We start from the raw sequence: 15,216 nt of genomic DNA, 5'->3' as shown, positions 1-15,216 counted from the left end.
TGTATTCGCTGGTGTATTATGTTTAATACAACTAGAGCCTTGATCTGCACCTAACACCTTTTACTGTGGTAAGAAGCATTCATTCATTAATTCCAAGGCTTTAGTGTCGCGCCTTGAGACTTCTAAACGATCGCAAGATGATTCATATGCGAGTGTGGATGCTCTGGCCCAAGCACCATCTTTCTCAATTCCATCACTTGTATACTCAGCTCTTCAGCCTCCTTCCACAGCCCCTTGATTCTTATACAGAATTGCTAAGTTGGTCACTGGTCAGCGTATCTGGATGACTTGTCCTAGCATTTCCTTCCTCGTCTCTAATACTTGTATTGGTAGCTCTTCGGTCTCCTTCCATCGTCCTTGAGCCTTAAATTAACGCCAGATGCGTCATGCTGGTCAGCGTATCTGGATGCTCCTTTTCTAGCACTCTCTTCCTCGTGTCTAATACTTGCATTTGTAACTCTTCAGCCTCCTTCCATCGTCCTTGAGCCTTATATATTACCGCCAGATTCGTCATGCTGGTCAGCGTGTCTGGATTTTCTTTTCCCAGCATCCTCATCCTCATCCCTAATACTTGTATTTCTAGCTCTTCGGCCTCCTTCCATTCTCCTTGATTTCTATACGTCGATGCAAGTCTAGCTATGCCGGCTAGCGTATCAGGATGCTCTAAGCTAAGCATTGGCTCCTTGTCATCACTTAACGAAGGCGCCTTACTTGGTATCTCGTTATCCACGGGACCGGCGGTTGATTCTGCGGGGCTTTCAAAGTCTAGGATTCCTGAAAAAGCGGAATATACCGATCTTAGACCTTGGGCTTTTCCAGACAGGTCGTCAGCTCCAGAGCTGTCCTCTTCATCGCTAGTTGGAATACCTCTAGAAGCCGAGAACGTTGCAAGTTTCTCTAGGTGGGAGGACATGTGTTCATCCAGCGGTTCAATAAATTGTCTATCGATTAGGCAAATGGGACATTTCTCTCGTGCATCTGCAAGACTTGATTCGGAAACGTCGAGAAGGTCTTGGACCTGAGCCTCGGTGACATCGTCGTTGTGCTGCGATTCCAGATGGCGGCGCAGGTCGAATTTCGACCGGAAGACAACCGTTTTATGTTTAAAACACTGCCATACTCGACGATGCACTAATCTTTCATGCTCAAGCCATGCATGTCGGGTATTATACAACTGCAGTCCATCACGGCAGTCAGGGTAGGTGCAAACATAAGGCTGAAGGTCCTGAAGAACATGGGCTCTCCAAGCACGAGGCTTGGCGTGGCGAGAGGGGTATACAATGCTGCAATACGGACACAGAAACTCCGTTTGCTCAGAAGCGATAGTGGGCGGAGATGGAAGCTCTACAGCATTCTCCTGCACATCGTATGAAGTAGAAGCGTACGACATGGCAGATCGTGTGTCAAGCATGTTGTCCAGTTTTCGATCATATTCGGTCGCAATCGTCTCGGAGAGAATCGTTTTCGCCGTGACACTAGGTGCTGGTGTAATTTTAACTCGCTGGGAGCCTTCGATCAATCCCTGTGTGTCCAGCGTTTGCCCCTTGTCATTTGGTCCAGCCGCAGAAGAAGTCTGAATGGGTCCGGTTTTAAGCTTCTTCGCATGTCTTTGCCAGTATCGAAGAATTTTTCGACGCTCTGTGAGCGTCGTTGCCAGGCGGTCAATTATAAATGTGTCCTCTCCCAGTGACTTAGCAGCTCTGGAAGGGTCCATGTCCATTCTTTCGGCAGCTTCTTTTCGGAGCTGAATGACTGATTCGTTGACATGCCGTTTATCAAAATCAGCATATGTTGCAAATTTGTCAACGCCAGTCTCTTCATCAACTTCCTTGTAAAGCGATGGCTTTAAAGATCTAAGCCTCGTAGCAGAGTTTCGGATTCTGAAAGAAAGTTTATAAAGATCACCTAGGATTTCCGTTATCATAGTCATATGAAGTCCAAGTTCCGTTGGAGGCTCTTCCTCTTCCTCTTCTTCTTCACTTGCCTTGTTAGGAGTGTCAGAGTCTTCCGGTTTGGGCAATTTCTCGAAAGGTAACCGAGCTCCAGTTGCAACTTCAATGCCTGCTTCAATCCTTAGCGAGTAAAGATTAGGTTGGCTGCTACCATATTGTAGAGCAAAAGGAACTAAGCGGCTCCGTACGTCTGATCTCAAATCTAAAAGGGCTATAATGACTTGTCAAGAGTCCAATGGAGATTAGACTCCTTCAATTGAACGAGACTCACTCATTGACAACATCTGCTGCAACCTATCCAGCAACTTGAGCACATTTGTCCGTACCACTGTCGAGTCTCGAAGTCGAAAGTCTAGCGAGCTCCTTCCAGTTTGTAGAGCTCCTAGATTCCCACACCAGATCTTAAACCGGTCAAGTTCTCCTTTAAGCCTTTCCCGTGGCATTGTCTGGCAATGTTCTGGATCTTGCAGCGCGGCCGCTAACTGTGGGAAGCTCTGCAGGCAGGCGGCCGTGGCGGCAGATATTGGATTCATAGCTGTGACCAAATGCAACGGGAGAACAAGGTTGTAGAGGAAGCGCGATTTAAGCTCCAAGCTGTGGATATTATACTTACGCGTCTGGATAAACTCGTTAGGTTATGCATCAGAGCTGCGGCTGAAGTGAGGTGCTTGACCGGTCGCATAAATACTTATGCAACAGCTTAAATGAGGAGTTTTGGAGGACTCTCCTGACTGACTTTATGGAATTCTAGTGATTTTCAGCGGGAATGAGGGAACGCAAGAGGTCTACTATTGCGTAGCCACACCCATTGTGAACAGCAGCGCGTCTGAAGATGTAGAAAGAGTGTTAATTTTCTACAGAAGCAGGCCCTCTGTTCGGCCTTCTCTTCTGTTTCGCCAGAATATCTGGCTGACTTCGGCAGCATCCTCACATACTCTCTGTTTAAATGCCCCATCCTCTTATGGAGCAGACTCTCCTGCAGCCATTTGCCGCCCGCACCTCTCTGTGGCGCCTTCTTCAGAGCACTCACTGGCGCAGCCTCCTCTTGGGCTGACACCTCCTTTGTTGGCAAGCTAGCTGGCGCAGCTTCCTCAGCTGACACCTCAGCAGCTCTATTGCTGTTCTCCTGCACTGCTGCTGTCATACTCATCTTCATATTCTCTGACAACGGGTATACACCATTCTTCTTCTCCACACGCAGAATCTCCTTGCCCTTGCTCAATAGGGCGCAGCCTTTCTCTATAATAACCTTCTATCCATCATCCACCAGAGCCCTAGGCTCCTATCAAGGCCAGGCACCCATCGAACGTTCTTCAGACTCAACGGCCCTATCTTCATCTGCCCTAGTCCGTAGGTCGCCAGTGTGTGGCCCGCGGCTGTTATAACTCTCTCCTGGCCCTCCCAGCTCAGGCCCTGAGGCCTCTCCTTGGCCATATGACAAGATGCTCCAGAATCAAGTAGCCATTCTGCATAGCTGACTGCCCCTGCCAGGATCGTTGAGTGCACACTCTGCGCAGCTCTGCCTGCACCTCCTTTATCATCTTTTGGCCCTTGGCCTTGCTGCCAGCAGTTCTCTGTTCTATGCTGCCCCTGGCATTTCTGACAGATAGCACCAGTATATATATGCGCCGGTATTACTCGCACGCGTCTATAACCACCGCGTCCGAATCCACCTCGAGATAGGCCTCTCTCTTGAGAATACCCTCGGTCTGCTTCTGCCGGATACACTTGTTTCTCCTTATTCGTCTGCCCCTGGGTCTTCTCAAATGTTGCATACTGCACCAGCGTTTGGCGCAGTGTCTCCATGTCAACCTCTTCTTTCTGCCGGTGCAGCTCTGCATAGGCCTCCTTGCTAAAGTTCTGCTTCAGCCCTGCTACAAAAACAACCATGGCCATTTCTTCGTTAATCTTGACCCCAGCCATCTCTACTTCTGTACGGAGGGCATCAAACTTCTTGATATATCCTTTGATAGGCTGCTAGGACTCTTGGCGAATAGTTATCCACTTAGCCCCAGCTATACAGTATGTTGCTGCTCCTGATCAAGAGTATCTCTTCCTTAGCAGCTCAAATGCTTCTGACGGTAGCATCTTCTTTAGCTCTGCCTTTGTTAATGCTGACACTGAGTCCAGTATTATCTCCTTAACTATCTTCTCTATTGTTCTCTACAGCTTTGTATTCTTAATAGCCTTTTGTTAGCCCTTAAGAACAGCTGTAGCCTTTATATTGTCTACTTTCCTTCTTATCTCTTCCTCTTAAGCAACATATGTATCTGCCCCTGTCAATTTTAGGTCTATTTTAAACTTAAACTAAGTTATATTAAATTTGAAGTCTTTCATAGTGAGTTCATCTCTATCTTCTTCTTGTTCTTCTTCCTCTTCTTCTTCCTCTTCTTCTTTTGCTTCTGCCGCTGCTTTTGCTACTGCTGCTTTTGCTGCTGCTGCTATTAACTCTGCCTTTCTTTTCTGGTCTCTCCTTCTCGCTGGCGGGCCTGTAAGGTAGGTCCTTGGCTCCTCTTGTATATAAGCGCTCTTAGGCGCTTCTTTATCTGTTTCAGCCTGAGCACTAGGCTCTGCTAGCCACTTCTCCTTTATAGCAGTAACAGGGTCATAAGGCCTTATAGGGGGGGGCGTCCGAAGCAGGCGTCCAGGCCTATGCTGTTGCTGCTCCTGCGGTGTAGGCGTTGACGGCGTTGCTGTGCCGTCCATCTCCTCTGACTTCTCCGAAATTTTGGATCTACTTCGATTGGTCTGATCGTTGACCATTTTTGAGCGAAATAGGGCGGCTAATAGCAAGGAATTCGTTAGAATAGCTTGCTACGCCGAATGAACAGCTCTACCCACGCAAAAGGGAAGCGTATGAGGGCTCATAACCTGTAGAAAGAGTGTTAATTTTCTACAGAAGCGCAGGCTCAGCCGCAAGCTATCTGCTGCAGGCGCCTTGGCGCACTACCACAACAGAAGACCGTATCTACCTCCACAAACCCCGGAGTGTATGAGGAGCTCACCAAGAGGCGCCACCCAATCGATCGACGATTTCTGTTAACACGCTTTTTAGGTAGCAAGAACCGTGCTTAATTTAGCTCTGCATCTCTATGGCCAATCTGTGACCTTATTTTCCCCTGCACCAGCAATGGCGAGTGGGATCGAGGTTGCCGGCGTCGTACTCGCGGCAATCCCACTTGTCATATCAGCTCTAGAAACCTACGAGAATCTCCTGGACCCAACGAAGGCCTTTTTCAAATACGGCGCCGAGCTTTCCAGAGCTACGAGACAGCTTGTCAACTACTATACATCCTATGAACAGTCAATACGGATTCTCCTTACTCCGATCGCGGACCCGCAAGAGCTCCATGACATGATGGAGAATACCGACAGCGAGCTTTGGAAAGATAATGAAATAGAGCAAGCGCTTCAAGATAGGCTAGGGACGTCATACCGTGCGTACATAAGGACAGTCCGGGAAATTGAGAGCACAATGACGTCGATTGCTGAGCATCTCAACATTACAGGTGCTGACAAGATTACCCAGGAAGGTCTCGAAGCAATCATTGCAGCCCATCCCCCAGAAATACAGCATGGCAAGGCCCCCAAGTTTGAGTTCCGCAAACGAGTCAATTTCACCATGAAGCGCCAAAGAATCAAAAAATCGCTTGATGATTTGGCAAAATCTATCGACCAACTGGACACCTATCTGGAAAAGGCAGATAAATTGGAGGAGCCTTACAAGGTGAATCGCAAGTCTAAGTTTGCCCTTCCACTCCACTTGATACAACAGAATGCAGCCAGGCTCTACGACGTATTATCTCGAACCTGGTGCTCTGCTCACTCCACGCATTCCGCCGGACTATTGCTTGAACAGCGTCTGGTGACGAAAAAGAAAAGAGGCATGGCAAGCCGGCAGCGGGGACAGTCATCAGAGAAGTGCGATTCTAACTGCTTCGGAATCTTATTGTTGCAAACACCTCCCACTAAGAAGTGGCTCGAAGTGGAGTTTCGTATTGTAGAAGCTCTCCTTACTGAGGAATCAAGCAGGTCCGTATCAAGAAGCAACTTCGAAATTCTGCTCACGCAGGAATTAATGTACTCGCAGCTCAACAGTGCAAGTCGTCGTTTCGACTCCCCCTACGGCCTCATTTTCCATCCCCAAGGTAACCCTTCCATATGCAGATCCGTCTCAACTTCAAGTAGTCACAAACCTGTGTTCAGTCCTTCAGCAGTCCCGTCATCCATGGATAGGCTTCTGTGTAGACAACAATGGTCATCTCAGAGGCGCTTATCCAGCCCAGGACCGCAGCGTAGCCTACGTCGAGAACGGTGTCGGGCTCGACGAGATACTTGCCAATAGAACATGTTCGTTGAGTAAAGAAGAAGTCTACAACCTGTCCATCACTTTGACCTCCTCTCTCCTTCAACTCAGTCATACCCCATGGCTTCAGCAGACGTGGCATAAAGCGGATATCTTCTTTCTCCGAGCAAAAGACGGTTCTGCAGTAGCAGTTGATGTTAAGCACCCCTATCTAGCATGTGAACACAAGTCCGATAAGATACAAATCGTTCGACACAACGTGTTTTCTGAGAATGATTCTTCCAAACTTCTGGCTCTCGGGACTATGCTCCTTGAAATCTGTTGCGGACAACCCATTGAGAACCTGCGTCGAGCTGAAGACCTTGGCCCCAACAATGAACCCAGTGAGCTCTCTAATCTTAGTGCTGCCCGGCGTTGGCTTCGGGAACAGAAAAGCAAAGGGGATATATCTTTTGCTTTCTACTCAGCAATCTTGCACTGCCTGAAATGCTTTGTGGACCCTACAGCGGATCTGGAAAACAGGGAATTTTCCCGAACCATTGAGGAGCAAATCCTTGCGCCACTTGAGGAGGAGCAGAACATTCTCCTCTGGGGCCCGCCTTCTCGTTGATCGGGCCCTCAAAACATAGCGATCTCCCCTGGAGATGAGTTGGAGGGTATTGGGGGTGGAGCATCCCGCCGTGCTGACCAGCATAGACAGCGTGGTGTGGATTTGGAGGTCCCAATGCCCCCGATGCTGATGCTTTTGGACTAAATGAGCAAATGCTACGGAGTACACGTTACGGAATAGAAGAAGCTAGGGGGCGGACCATCCTAAAATTTAATTTAGACACAGGTCCGAGTGACCATAGCGCTCTAGTAGTAAAGGGGGATGAGACTGCTTATCAAGACGATGACTACTATGTAACCAGCGATGGTCGCTGAGGGTCGCGTATAAGCATCGCCGCCGCCATGGTCGGGTTTTGATCACAAGTGTACAGACCAGAGACAGAGCAGATGCTGAGAGATAAAAGCAGCACCCAATGCGGAGTACGGAGTCACCATCAAAATATTTTTGGGACAGAATAAATGCTTGACGTAAAATATTCCGCCCAGCGATATATACTCGGTCCTAGTAAGATATTCCTGGGGCCAAACAAGGAGAGCAATCCTGTACTGATATATAAACAGAAACAAGACATGACGTGAGGATACACGATGACCGTACCATACGCCGTGATGCAATGAAGTCAAGTCGAATCCTCCACTCTGTCGTCGAGGCCCACTACAAGTCGCGGAGGGAGCTTCCAAAGCAAAAACCCAACACTTGAAGCATAGATGTGACGGCAAGGGAGACATGGTGATGCAGATAGACAAGAAAGTGATAATATTAGCTAGTTATAGATATCATTCCAGGGGGGCGCGTTCAGCGCGTTCGCCTGCCGTGCCCCATGCCAGTTCATTTCTGATAGACCATCTGCCCAACCCTACGAATCGATGAATAGTATATATATGTGCATATATACTTTTGCAAATACGCCGCGCATGACTGGCAACCCCAATTATGTACTTTACAGACCATAGATACGTCTCAAGACAGATGGACAGAAACATCTTTCACATATTCGCCAACTCATTGTCAATCTGCCTATCCAAGAAGAGGCGCTTCTCGCCCGTCAACTCGGTCTGTAATCTTTGCTCGACGAGTGCTCGCACTGGAAGGGTCTGGTCAGCACATTCCCCTTTCTCACAACCAAGGGGTGGAGAGAAAGGTAAAGACAAACCTTGTTTCTTCGTAACATTATCCAAATCCACCTCTCTCAAACAGTTCTGAATCACCTCCACGATCGCTCCATCATCGGGCCCAGCACCCACAGCGGAGCGGAAGTCTATATTCGAAGACATTCTCTGTTGTTGGTGTTGAGCGCCAAATGGTGCGGGACTGGCTGTGCTTTGGCGGAACGCGTTGTTATTATTGTAGCTGTCTGATGTGGGCATGCCGAGAAGGCTATGGCGGCTGGCACTGTAGGGCATGCCTGCGCCACTTTGGTACGGGCTTGTCGGGTTGTCTTGGTAGGGACGGTCGCTTAGATTTCCCATGGACATTTGGCGGCCTCCTAGAGAGGTGGGTTGGTCGTGATACTGGGTTAGGCCGGTCATGGTAGAGGCTCTGTTGAGGGGTAGACCACCGCCGTATACAGTGGATGCGCGTGGTGGGGCCATGTACGGGCCTTGCTGTTGTTGAGGGAAGCCTGTAAGAATTGTTGATGCAGGCTTGACTGAGGAATAGGTTGAATGGATGTCATCCATCTCCATTCCTCCTGCACCTTCATAGCCAGCATGATAGGACTTTTCCTGGGAGACTCCATGGTTGCCACGGCGGCCAGGAAGATTGTTATGCAAAGCGTAGTCGTCCCATCTCTGCAGAGGGATAGTTGTGGGATCGAAACCTTCATCCTCCAGAGCAATGATCTGCTTGTTACCCTTCTCGCCAATGACAATTCTGGTGTTACCCCACGTGAAATTGTCTTGGTTCCAGAAGGAGTAGATCGGCAGGATAAAACTGTAGATTGGAAAGGCGAGGATATAGATAATCATCCACCCAATATGCTGCCATTGTCGCTTGATGATGAAGATAACGGCCTGTAGACCATACACTGCCGCTATCATGATGATCGAGATCAAGGGGAATTGACCAGAATTGGTCGCAACTCTGTAGATGAGATATCCTAGGTAGACGCAAGTGGCAGGAAGGATGATAGTACCGAAAAGATCAATGAAGACCACGAATCTCATACTGAAACAACAGAAGCCGCACAAGTCCTTCAGGAAGACAAGTTCGGCCAGGTTATGGACTGTAGAATTGATCCATCGACGTCGCTGCGAGAGAAGGACAGACCATGTTTCTGGAGCGGCAGTGCTGGCATATGCATCGGAAATAAACTTGTACGACATTGCCGGGAAATGTTTGGTCATCAGAGTTGTCAAGTAACGATCCTCACCGAGAGACAGCAGATTTTTCTTGTGAAGCGTATCGACCTCGCAGTCAGCATATTCGGAAATCACCTTGTCTGAGATGACCAGAGGTCGACCTTTATCGGCTGTTCTGAGTCGGTACATGCAGAAACTGGAAAAGTCAGTGAATATGTCAAACTCTTCGTGCTGATGCACCTACCATCCAGGCAGACAAGTGACACTGCCAAACAGCGACTCGAAAGCCTTTGCCAAGTGATGCGAGATATAGTACTCGTAAACTTGAATCATGGTCCACCAACTTCGTTCTTCGTTTTCAAGACTCGTCTCGCCGCAGATACCAGCAATTTTGGCGTCGTTAGCACAGCTTGCGACCAGTCGATTCAAGGAGTCTTCCTTTACACTGGTATCTGCGTCCACCATCAAAAGATACTCGTACAGCTCAGGGTCTACCCCTATAATGTTGTTGATCTGGTGAAACATTTCTAATTCAAGTGGCGACATGGCTGCTCGGTGATGTACCCGGTTCAGAAATTGCATGAGAAGGATTTGAGAGTCTCGTTTGCCACGATTTCCTGGCTTGGCCTTGCTTTGTTCAGATTCCTTGCCCACTTTGACAACCACAAGATAAGGCACAACGTTGCCTTCATATTCGTAAAGACCAGAGTAGACTTTGCCATAATTCAGCTGTTCACTTCCACCGCCCACGGATTTGAACGGCAACGCCGGAGGATCGATCTTGGGGTCAACCCCGAGGATATCTAGAACGATCTTTGGAGTAGGCCTGTCGTTTCCACCGCCCACAATCATTCCGTCGCAGATGACACAAATAAGCTTCCTCTTGTTGTCGTACTGTAGAGCTGTAAGCGAATCCAGGCCCTTACGGAGCTGGTCCTCGCCTTCGGTATAGGCGGGGACCTGGCAAATGACGAACTTGTCCTGAGCAGCAGGGCGTCGTTTGGAGCCCAGCTGCAACGCCGCCAAGAATTTAACCAGGATGACAGCACAAAGAATGATGGTAAATGCCAACAGAATGTAGTTGTTCACTTGACATCTGGGCGTCTTCCGGAAATCTGTCTTTCCGACAAAGAAGGCGTTGTTCATGCAGTTGAGACTGTTCTGAAAAGCAGCACTACTACCGAAAGATTCCGTGATATCTGTGCCAGGATTGTTTCTGACGAGATTAGAGACTTGCGTTGGGAAGAATTCATACGTCCTGAAGTTGTCCATGCGCCTGAGGGTGTAGAAGTAGTTCGTTAGGTCGTAAACGTTATTCCTGATGATAACCCACTGTCTGGCTTCATCTTGACCCTGTTTGTAGATTTCATCCGTAGCAATGACAAGATCGCCTTTGTAATACTCCTTGATCTTGGGAAGGAACTTTCTATTGTACCAATCCCAGGACGCCAAGGCTGTCGTTGGATCAGGTTGAAGACGCGGGCCTGATCTGTGAAGACCTTGAGGGTACAGCACAGCATTCGTATCGTTGGGCTGCATGAAAACGCTTTCGTCAATGTTGAGGCCAGGGCAGGCCCTACTGAGAGGAGGTTCGAAATAAGCATCGAGGTTCATTCCAGCAAACGGCTGCATGTTGGCTGCATTGGTCTCCACGTTGGTGTCACTGTGCTGTAGCTTCCAGAATTTCGAGATATCATAAACCTTGCCGTGAATGCTGACCCAAAAATCATCGTCGCCCTGGTGATAACTGACCTCTCTTTGATTCCATGCTTTGTCCCAATTGGGGCACAACAGTCTGCCGAACTCAATGATGTAGAACACCACAGTGGCGTTCAGCAAGAAGATGATAAGTACCAAGACAACCTTCTCTCTCCATGCCATACGCACATCTGGGCGCTTCATACGACCGATGAAGCGTAATACGAAAGAAGGCATCCAGAAGGTCAATGCCCAGACAACCACGATCCAAACTCGTCGGCCGAAAGGAATGGTCTTCTGCTGGATCTTCTTCGGATCGCCAAATTCAGGATCCAGCTCACCCGTAAAGCGGCCGAGGTCCTCTTCGTAGATCACCTCATCTCGCTTGTCATCACCTTTGGCTCCAAGACCATAGTCACCACCCGATGTTTGGACTGTTCGTGCTATAGTAGGAGCCATTGTCGGCGCAACAGACTTACGACCACCCATCAAACTGTGACCCATCGCGCTCTGTCGACCATCCAACAGATTTTCACGGCTGCCTTGAATGCTCGCTGCGTCGCCCATGGGTGGAAAGAAGCCACTGCCATTATGCGGCGTATTGGCAGAATAGCCGGTCGCGAAAGGATTCGGCGCCCCGCCAAAATCCTGACCTATCTCGTTCTCAACCGGCTTCATGTCAAGCATGGATTCAGCCTCCCACCAAGCACCTTCGCGCATCCATATTCTGTCTTTGCCGATGACGACCTCGCCGTTGCTCCAACCTCTCTCGAGCAGAAAGCTCTCGACGCCATCTTTACCCTCCTTGCAACCCAGTCGAGAATACCTAGCCTGAAACTCATCTACGTCAAAATCGGCAGTGAAGTCGAGGTTCTTATTCCTGCGATTAGCCCATTCCGGAAGCCTCCAAGCTCGGAGCTGACGAGAAACGGCGCCCGCTGACCATGCTGATGTTGTAGAAGCCAGAGTTGCCAGGGTCGCAGGCGAATCATCTGTTGGATGGAGCGAAAGCTGATACCAAACCCTGCTACTCCCAAGCACCGCGGGCAGGTCAAATCGTCCTTTCTTTCCGAAATTGAGGCCTTCGCCTTCGACAGGATAAAGAAGGGTCTTCAAGAACCCACCGTCCTCAGCTTCCACTCCAATTTTTTCAAGGATACCCTCCCTACGATCATGGTCTTGCTCCCGCTCTCGACTAAGTGGCCCTCCACTGATGCCCAGATCTGCTTCGACCTCCGCAACTGCGTTTGTCATCTCCTTTAGGACCGAGTGTCCAGCCGGGATAACTTCAACACCATCTTCCTTCATCTCTGCGTTAATTCCTAGATTATCGTCGAACACGCCTCGTAAAGCTACGGCTTTTCCAAGGGCTTCTCCTGGTATCTCAATCACAGTGATATTGACGCTGTCTCCATTGTCGTCATCTGAAGTACTTTCTTGCATAGAATGCAACTCATTGGCTATGGCTTCATTGGCTTTGGCGATGACCCAATCGACAAGAGCCTCATAAGCCCCAGCTATGAAGACCTCTCGGTCGGTCGTTGTGCATTTCTGAGCTAGAACTTCGGGCTCTACTCCGATAAGGCCACCCACGTCCTCACAAATCTCCTCGAGCGACGCATCATTGACTAAGCATTTGGTGGTCTCACCGAGCTTCAGAAGACCTGCAAGTGCCGAGAGAAACCCTCGGTACAAGGAACCCCTAATACCAATGGCCTTTAGGGCTGCGCGGAAATCTTCGGCTGCTGCGGCATCATCTGCCGCAGGAAGATAGCCTGGCGGATTGTATGTGCCAGACTTATTCAATAGCGAGTATTCCGCGGCTGGCTTGAGGCCAAGGAACTCGCGTTCCGCTGGAGTTGAAGCTGAGGTGAGCAGGTAATAGAACGCATCGAACGCACGATATCCGGCTTGAGCAGGTATATTGACCAGACCTTTTTCAACATCGATACCCGAAAGCGAGAGAGAGATTGTCAATGCAGTGATCCTGCCAGTGAGTGTGATTGAGTATGTAGTGGCAATAGACGAATGACGGGAAGTAGCAGGATTATGTGGTGTAACGCATGTCAGAAAAGGTCGTAGGGCTGCAAGAGCAGTGAAGGCGACCTGTGGGGTAGAAAGTGGTAATGCTCCGAGAAAAGGAGACAATATGGATGGAGTCGAATCATGGAGAGATCTGGAAAAACAGATAAGCAAAGTTTCGGTAGAGAAACGAATAAGGTAAGGTTGCGTACGCAAGCACAATACAGCCGTCCTCAGCACGTCTTCTTGCATGTTCCCATGCAGTCCGACCGAGCTCAGCGTCAAATGTACCACCCACCCTTTGCTCAGTGTTTGGATTTGCAGCTGTGAGCCAAGTATTTACAGCCAAGCTGGTACTCGCATCGAGCTGGTATGTTTGTCCCGAGGTGTAGATGGTATGTAGAGTATTTAGGAGAGTTGTCGTAGAGACCTGTGTAGATTGCTGTGCTGCTGACCGCGCTGCACCCACAGCTGCGGAGGTGTTAGAGTATTGCGAGAACCTGTTCGCCATGTTGGCGAATGCTTCTCTTGTGATTCTGGCTCCAAGCCGCAACGGGCCACGACAAGAGGCACGCTATGCAGCAGCCTGCAACACAGAAAGATGAGACAGGACGTCAAATCAGTGAAGGAAGGACAGCTTCGACAGAGGTATGTGGATTGGTGGATAGCTGCGTCGGATCTTGGGTCACCAGGGGCGGAGGGTCTCCCTGACGACCGAAGCGAAAGAGCAATTAGTGAATGCGAGGTGAAAGAATACTGCTGTAGAACTCCGCCAACTGAACGAATGTATTTGGGTATGAGAACGAGAGATGATCAAGCGAAGGTGGATCCAAGCTCGTGGAGTAAAGCAGCAGAAAGAATGGTGGCGGCATCTCCTTCGATAATTTCAGATGCTGTATTTTGCTTGTAACCTCCATCAGAAACACCATGTTTATTACCAAAAAAACCAGCTCTAGCCACTTCCGTATACCATAATAATAGAGACCGGAAGCACGGTGCTGCTGCAGACACCTTTTCAGGCCTGGTCCCGCCTAATCTCTGGCGTGCTTAACTAGTGGTTGCGAGTACGTACGTCGTAGTAGCCGTGGCCCAATGGGTGGCAATAGGAGATTATGCACTATTTCTAGCCACCCATTTGTTCCTTTGTAGCCAATTTATCCCCGTGAAACAGTCCCTCTGGCTGGCACGCTTGCCGTATCTGGGTTGCACACAGCGATCCTGAGCTGAGGATGTTCATGCTAGTCTCACAATTTGGATGTTGTGAGACACCTTACATGTTTCTTGTCCGAGCAGTCGTAATCGTCTATGCAACGATGTCTCTAGTTTACCAGTGAACTGTACTCCATACGGACTTGCTTCGACAACAAATGGAAATGCGGATGCTCTTCAAGAGACACTCGTCATTTATTTCAAACATCCTCCCTTTGGAGTTTACAACATCAGACTCTCAAGCCGCTCTGAAGCCATGGATTGGAAAAATCGACTCAGGGGCACATCCGCATTGCGTTGCTGGGTTGAGCAGCATAATTTCTTGGACTTGGACGTGGCGTTGATCCCCGCCCTCCTCAACGCTTTTGACTGGATCACATCTGCTAAGGGCCTGAGAAGCTTTCAAGTTGTCATCCCTTCCCGCTGTTGCTAAGAAACACTAACTTGCTGTTGGGATGGTGTACGTATTATTGCTGATTATTTGTTGTTGCTGCCATTGCACAGTGTAGTTCTGTCTTGAATGTGCTTCTCAGGCCGAGAAGGAGAGATGACAGCAGTGTATGGGAGTGTTGGTAAAGCATGTGCTCAAAGACCGTTCAAATCTCGATTCCAACGTTGGCTATGCTGAGGGCAGGAAAAATAACTGTTCCATAGTCTAGCGAGAAAATGCATAAAATGCATGAAATGCTATGTAGAACCTGGGTAAGGTATTACTAGTACGATTGTAAAACTTTGTACTGCATGCCTCGGAACCAGCCAGCTAATAATGCCACCCTCTCCTTGCCACAAGCAAACACGGGTAATGGGAGAGCCGCAGCCATGTTTTGATACTACAACTCCATCCTCTTTACAGCATGTTCCTGTGATGCTAATTTCTGATCATTCTATTCTCTTTCGCTGGTAGCAGTACGTTCGTTGCAAGGTCATCACTCGCTTGACCCAGTCGCTTCGCCATTGTCCATACCCTTTTCCCCTATTCGGTGATGATCAAGGAAGTCACGTACGAGAAGGAAAAGTCCACAACAGTTGGGTAAACCTCAATGTTGAGATAAATACGCAGCCTAGTGCTATAGGCCTCACGATCAATTCTTTTGATTTCTATACTCCCGGCACGCGTGG

The 15,216-nt window shown here is 49.0% G+C and overlaps 4 protein-coding genes across 4 annotated transcripts; 1 reads left to right on the top strand and 3 right to left on the bottom strand.

The window, feature by feature from the left end:
- Window positions 1-364: 364 nt before the first annotated feature.
- Window positions 365-3,875, bottom strand: EPUS_08749 (uncharacterized protein; the record flags this gene model as incomplete). Its single annotated transcript, XM_007803558.1, has 3 exons — window positions 365-2,099; window positions 2,888-3,169; window positions 3,220-3,875. 3 exons carry the CDS (start codon window positions 3,873-3,875, stop codon window positions 365-367), a joined length of 2,673 nt encoding a protein of 890 aa, XP_007801749.1.
- Window positions 3,876-4,259: 384 nt separating this feature from the next.
- EPUS_08748 (uncharacterized protein) lies at window positions 4,260-4,715 on the bottom strand (the record flags this gene model as incomplete). Its single annotated transcript, XM_007803557.1, has 1 exon — window positions 4,260-4,715. One exon carries the CDS (start codon window positions 4,713-4,715, stop codon window positions 4,260-4,262), a length of 456 nt encoding a protein of 151 aa, XP_007801748.1.
- A 367-nt stretch (window positions 4,716-5,082) lies between these two features.
- EPUS_08747 (uncharacterized protein) lies at window positions 5,083-6,868 on the top strand (the record flags this gene model as incomplete). The annotated part of the gene is made up of 2 exons (XM_007803556.1): window positions 5,083-5,984; window positions 6,043-6,868. The coding sequence occupies 2 exons, from the start codon at window positions 5,083-5,085 to the stop codon at window positions 6,866-6,868; spliced, it is 1,728 nt and encodes a 575-aa protein (XP_007801747.1).
- A 986-nt stretch (window positions 6,869-7,854) lies between these two features.
- Window positions 7,855-13,399, bottom strand: EPUS_08746 (uncharacterized protein; the record flags this gene model as incomplete). The annotated part of the gene is made up of 4 exons (XM_007803555.1): window positions 7,855-7,952; window positions 8,022-9,364; window positions 9,413-13,042; window positions 13,101-13,399. The coding sequence occupies 4 exons, from the start codon at window positions 13,397-13,399 to the stop codon at window positions 7,855-7,857; spliced, it is 5,370 nt and encodes a 1,789-aa protein (XP_007801746.1).
- Window positions 13,400-15,216: the final 1,817 nt, after the last annotated feature.

Source organism: Endocarpon pusillum (genome assembly GCF_000464535.1).
Source record: "Endocarpon pusillum Z07020 unplaced genomic scaffold scaffold2425, whole genome shotgun sequence".
NCBI lineage: Eukaryota > Fungi > Ascomycota > Eurotiomycetes > Verrucariales > Verrucariaceae > Endocarpon > Endocarpon pusillum.
Note: the sequence above shows the minus strand (reverse complement) of the source record. Positions and strands in the feature narration are given on the sequence as shown.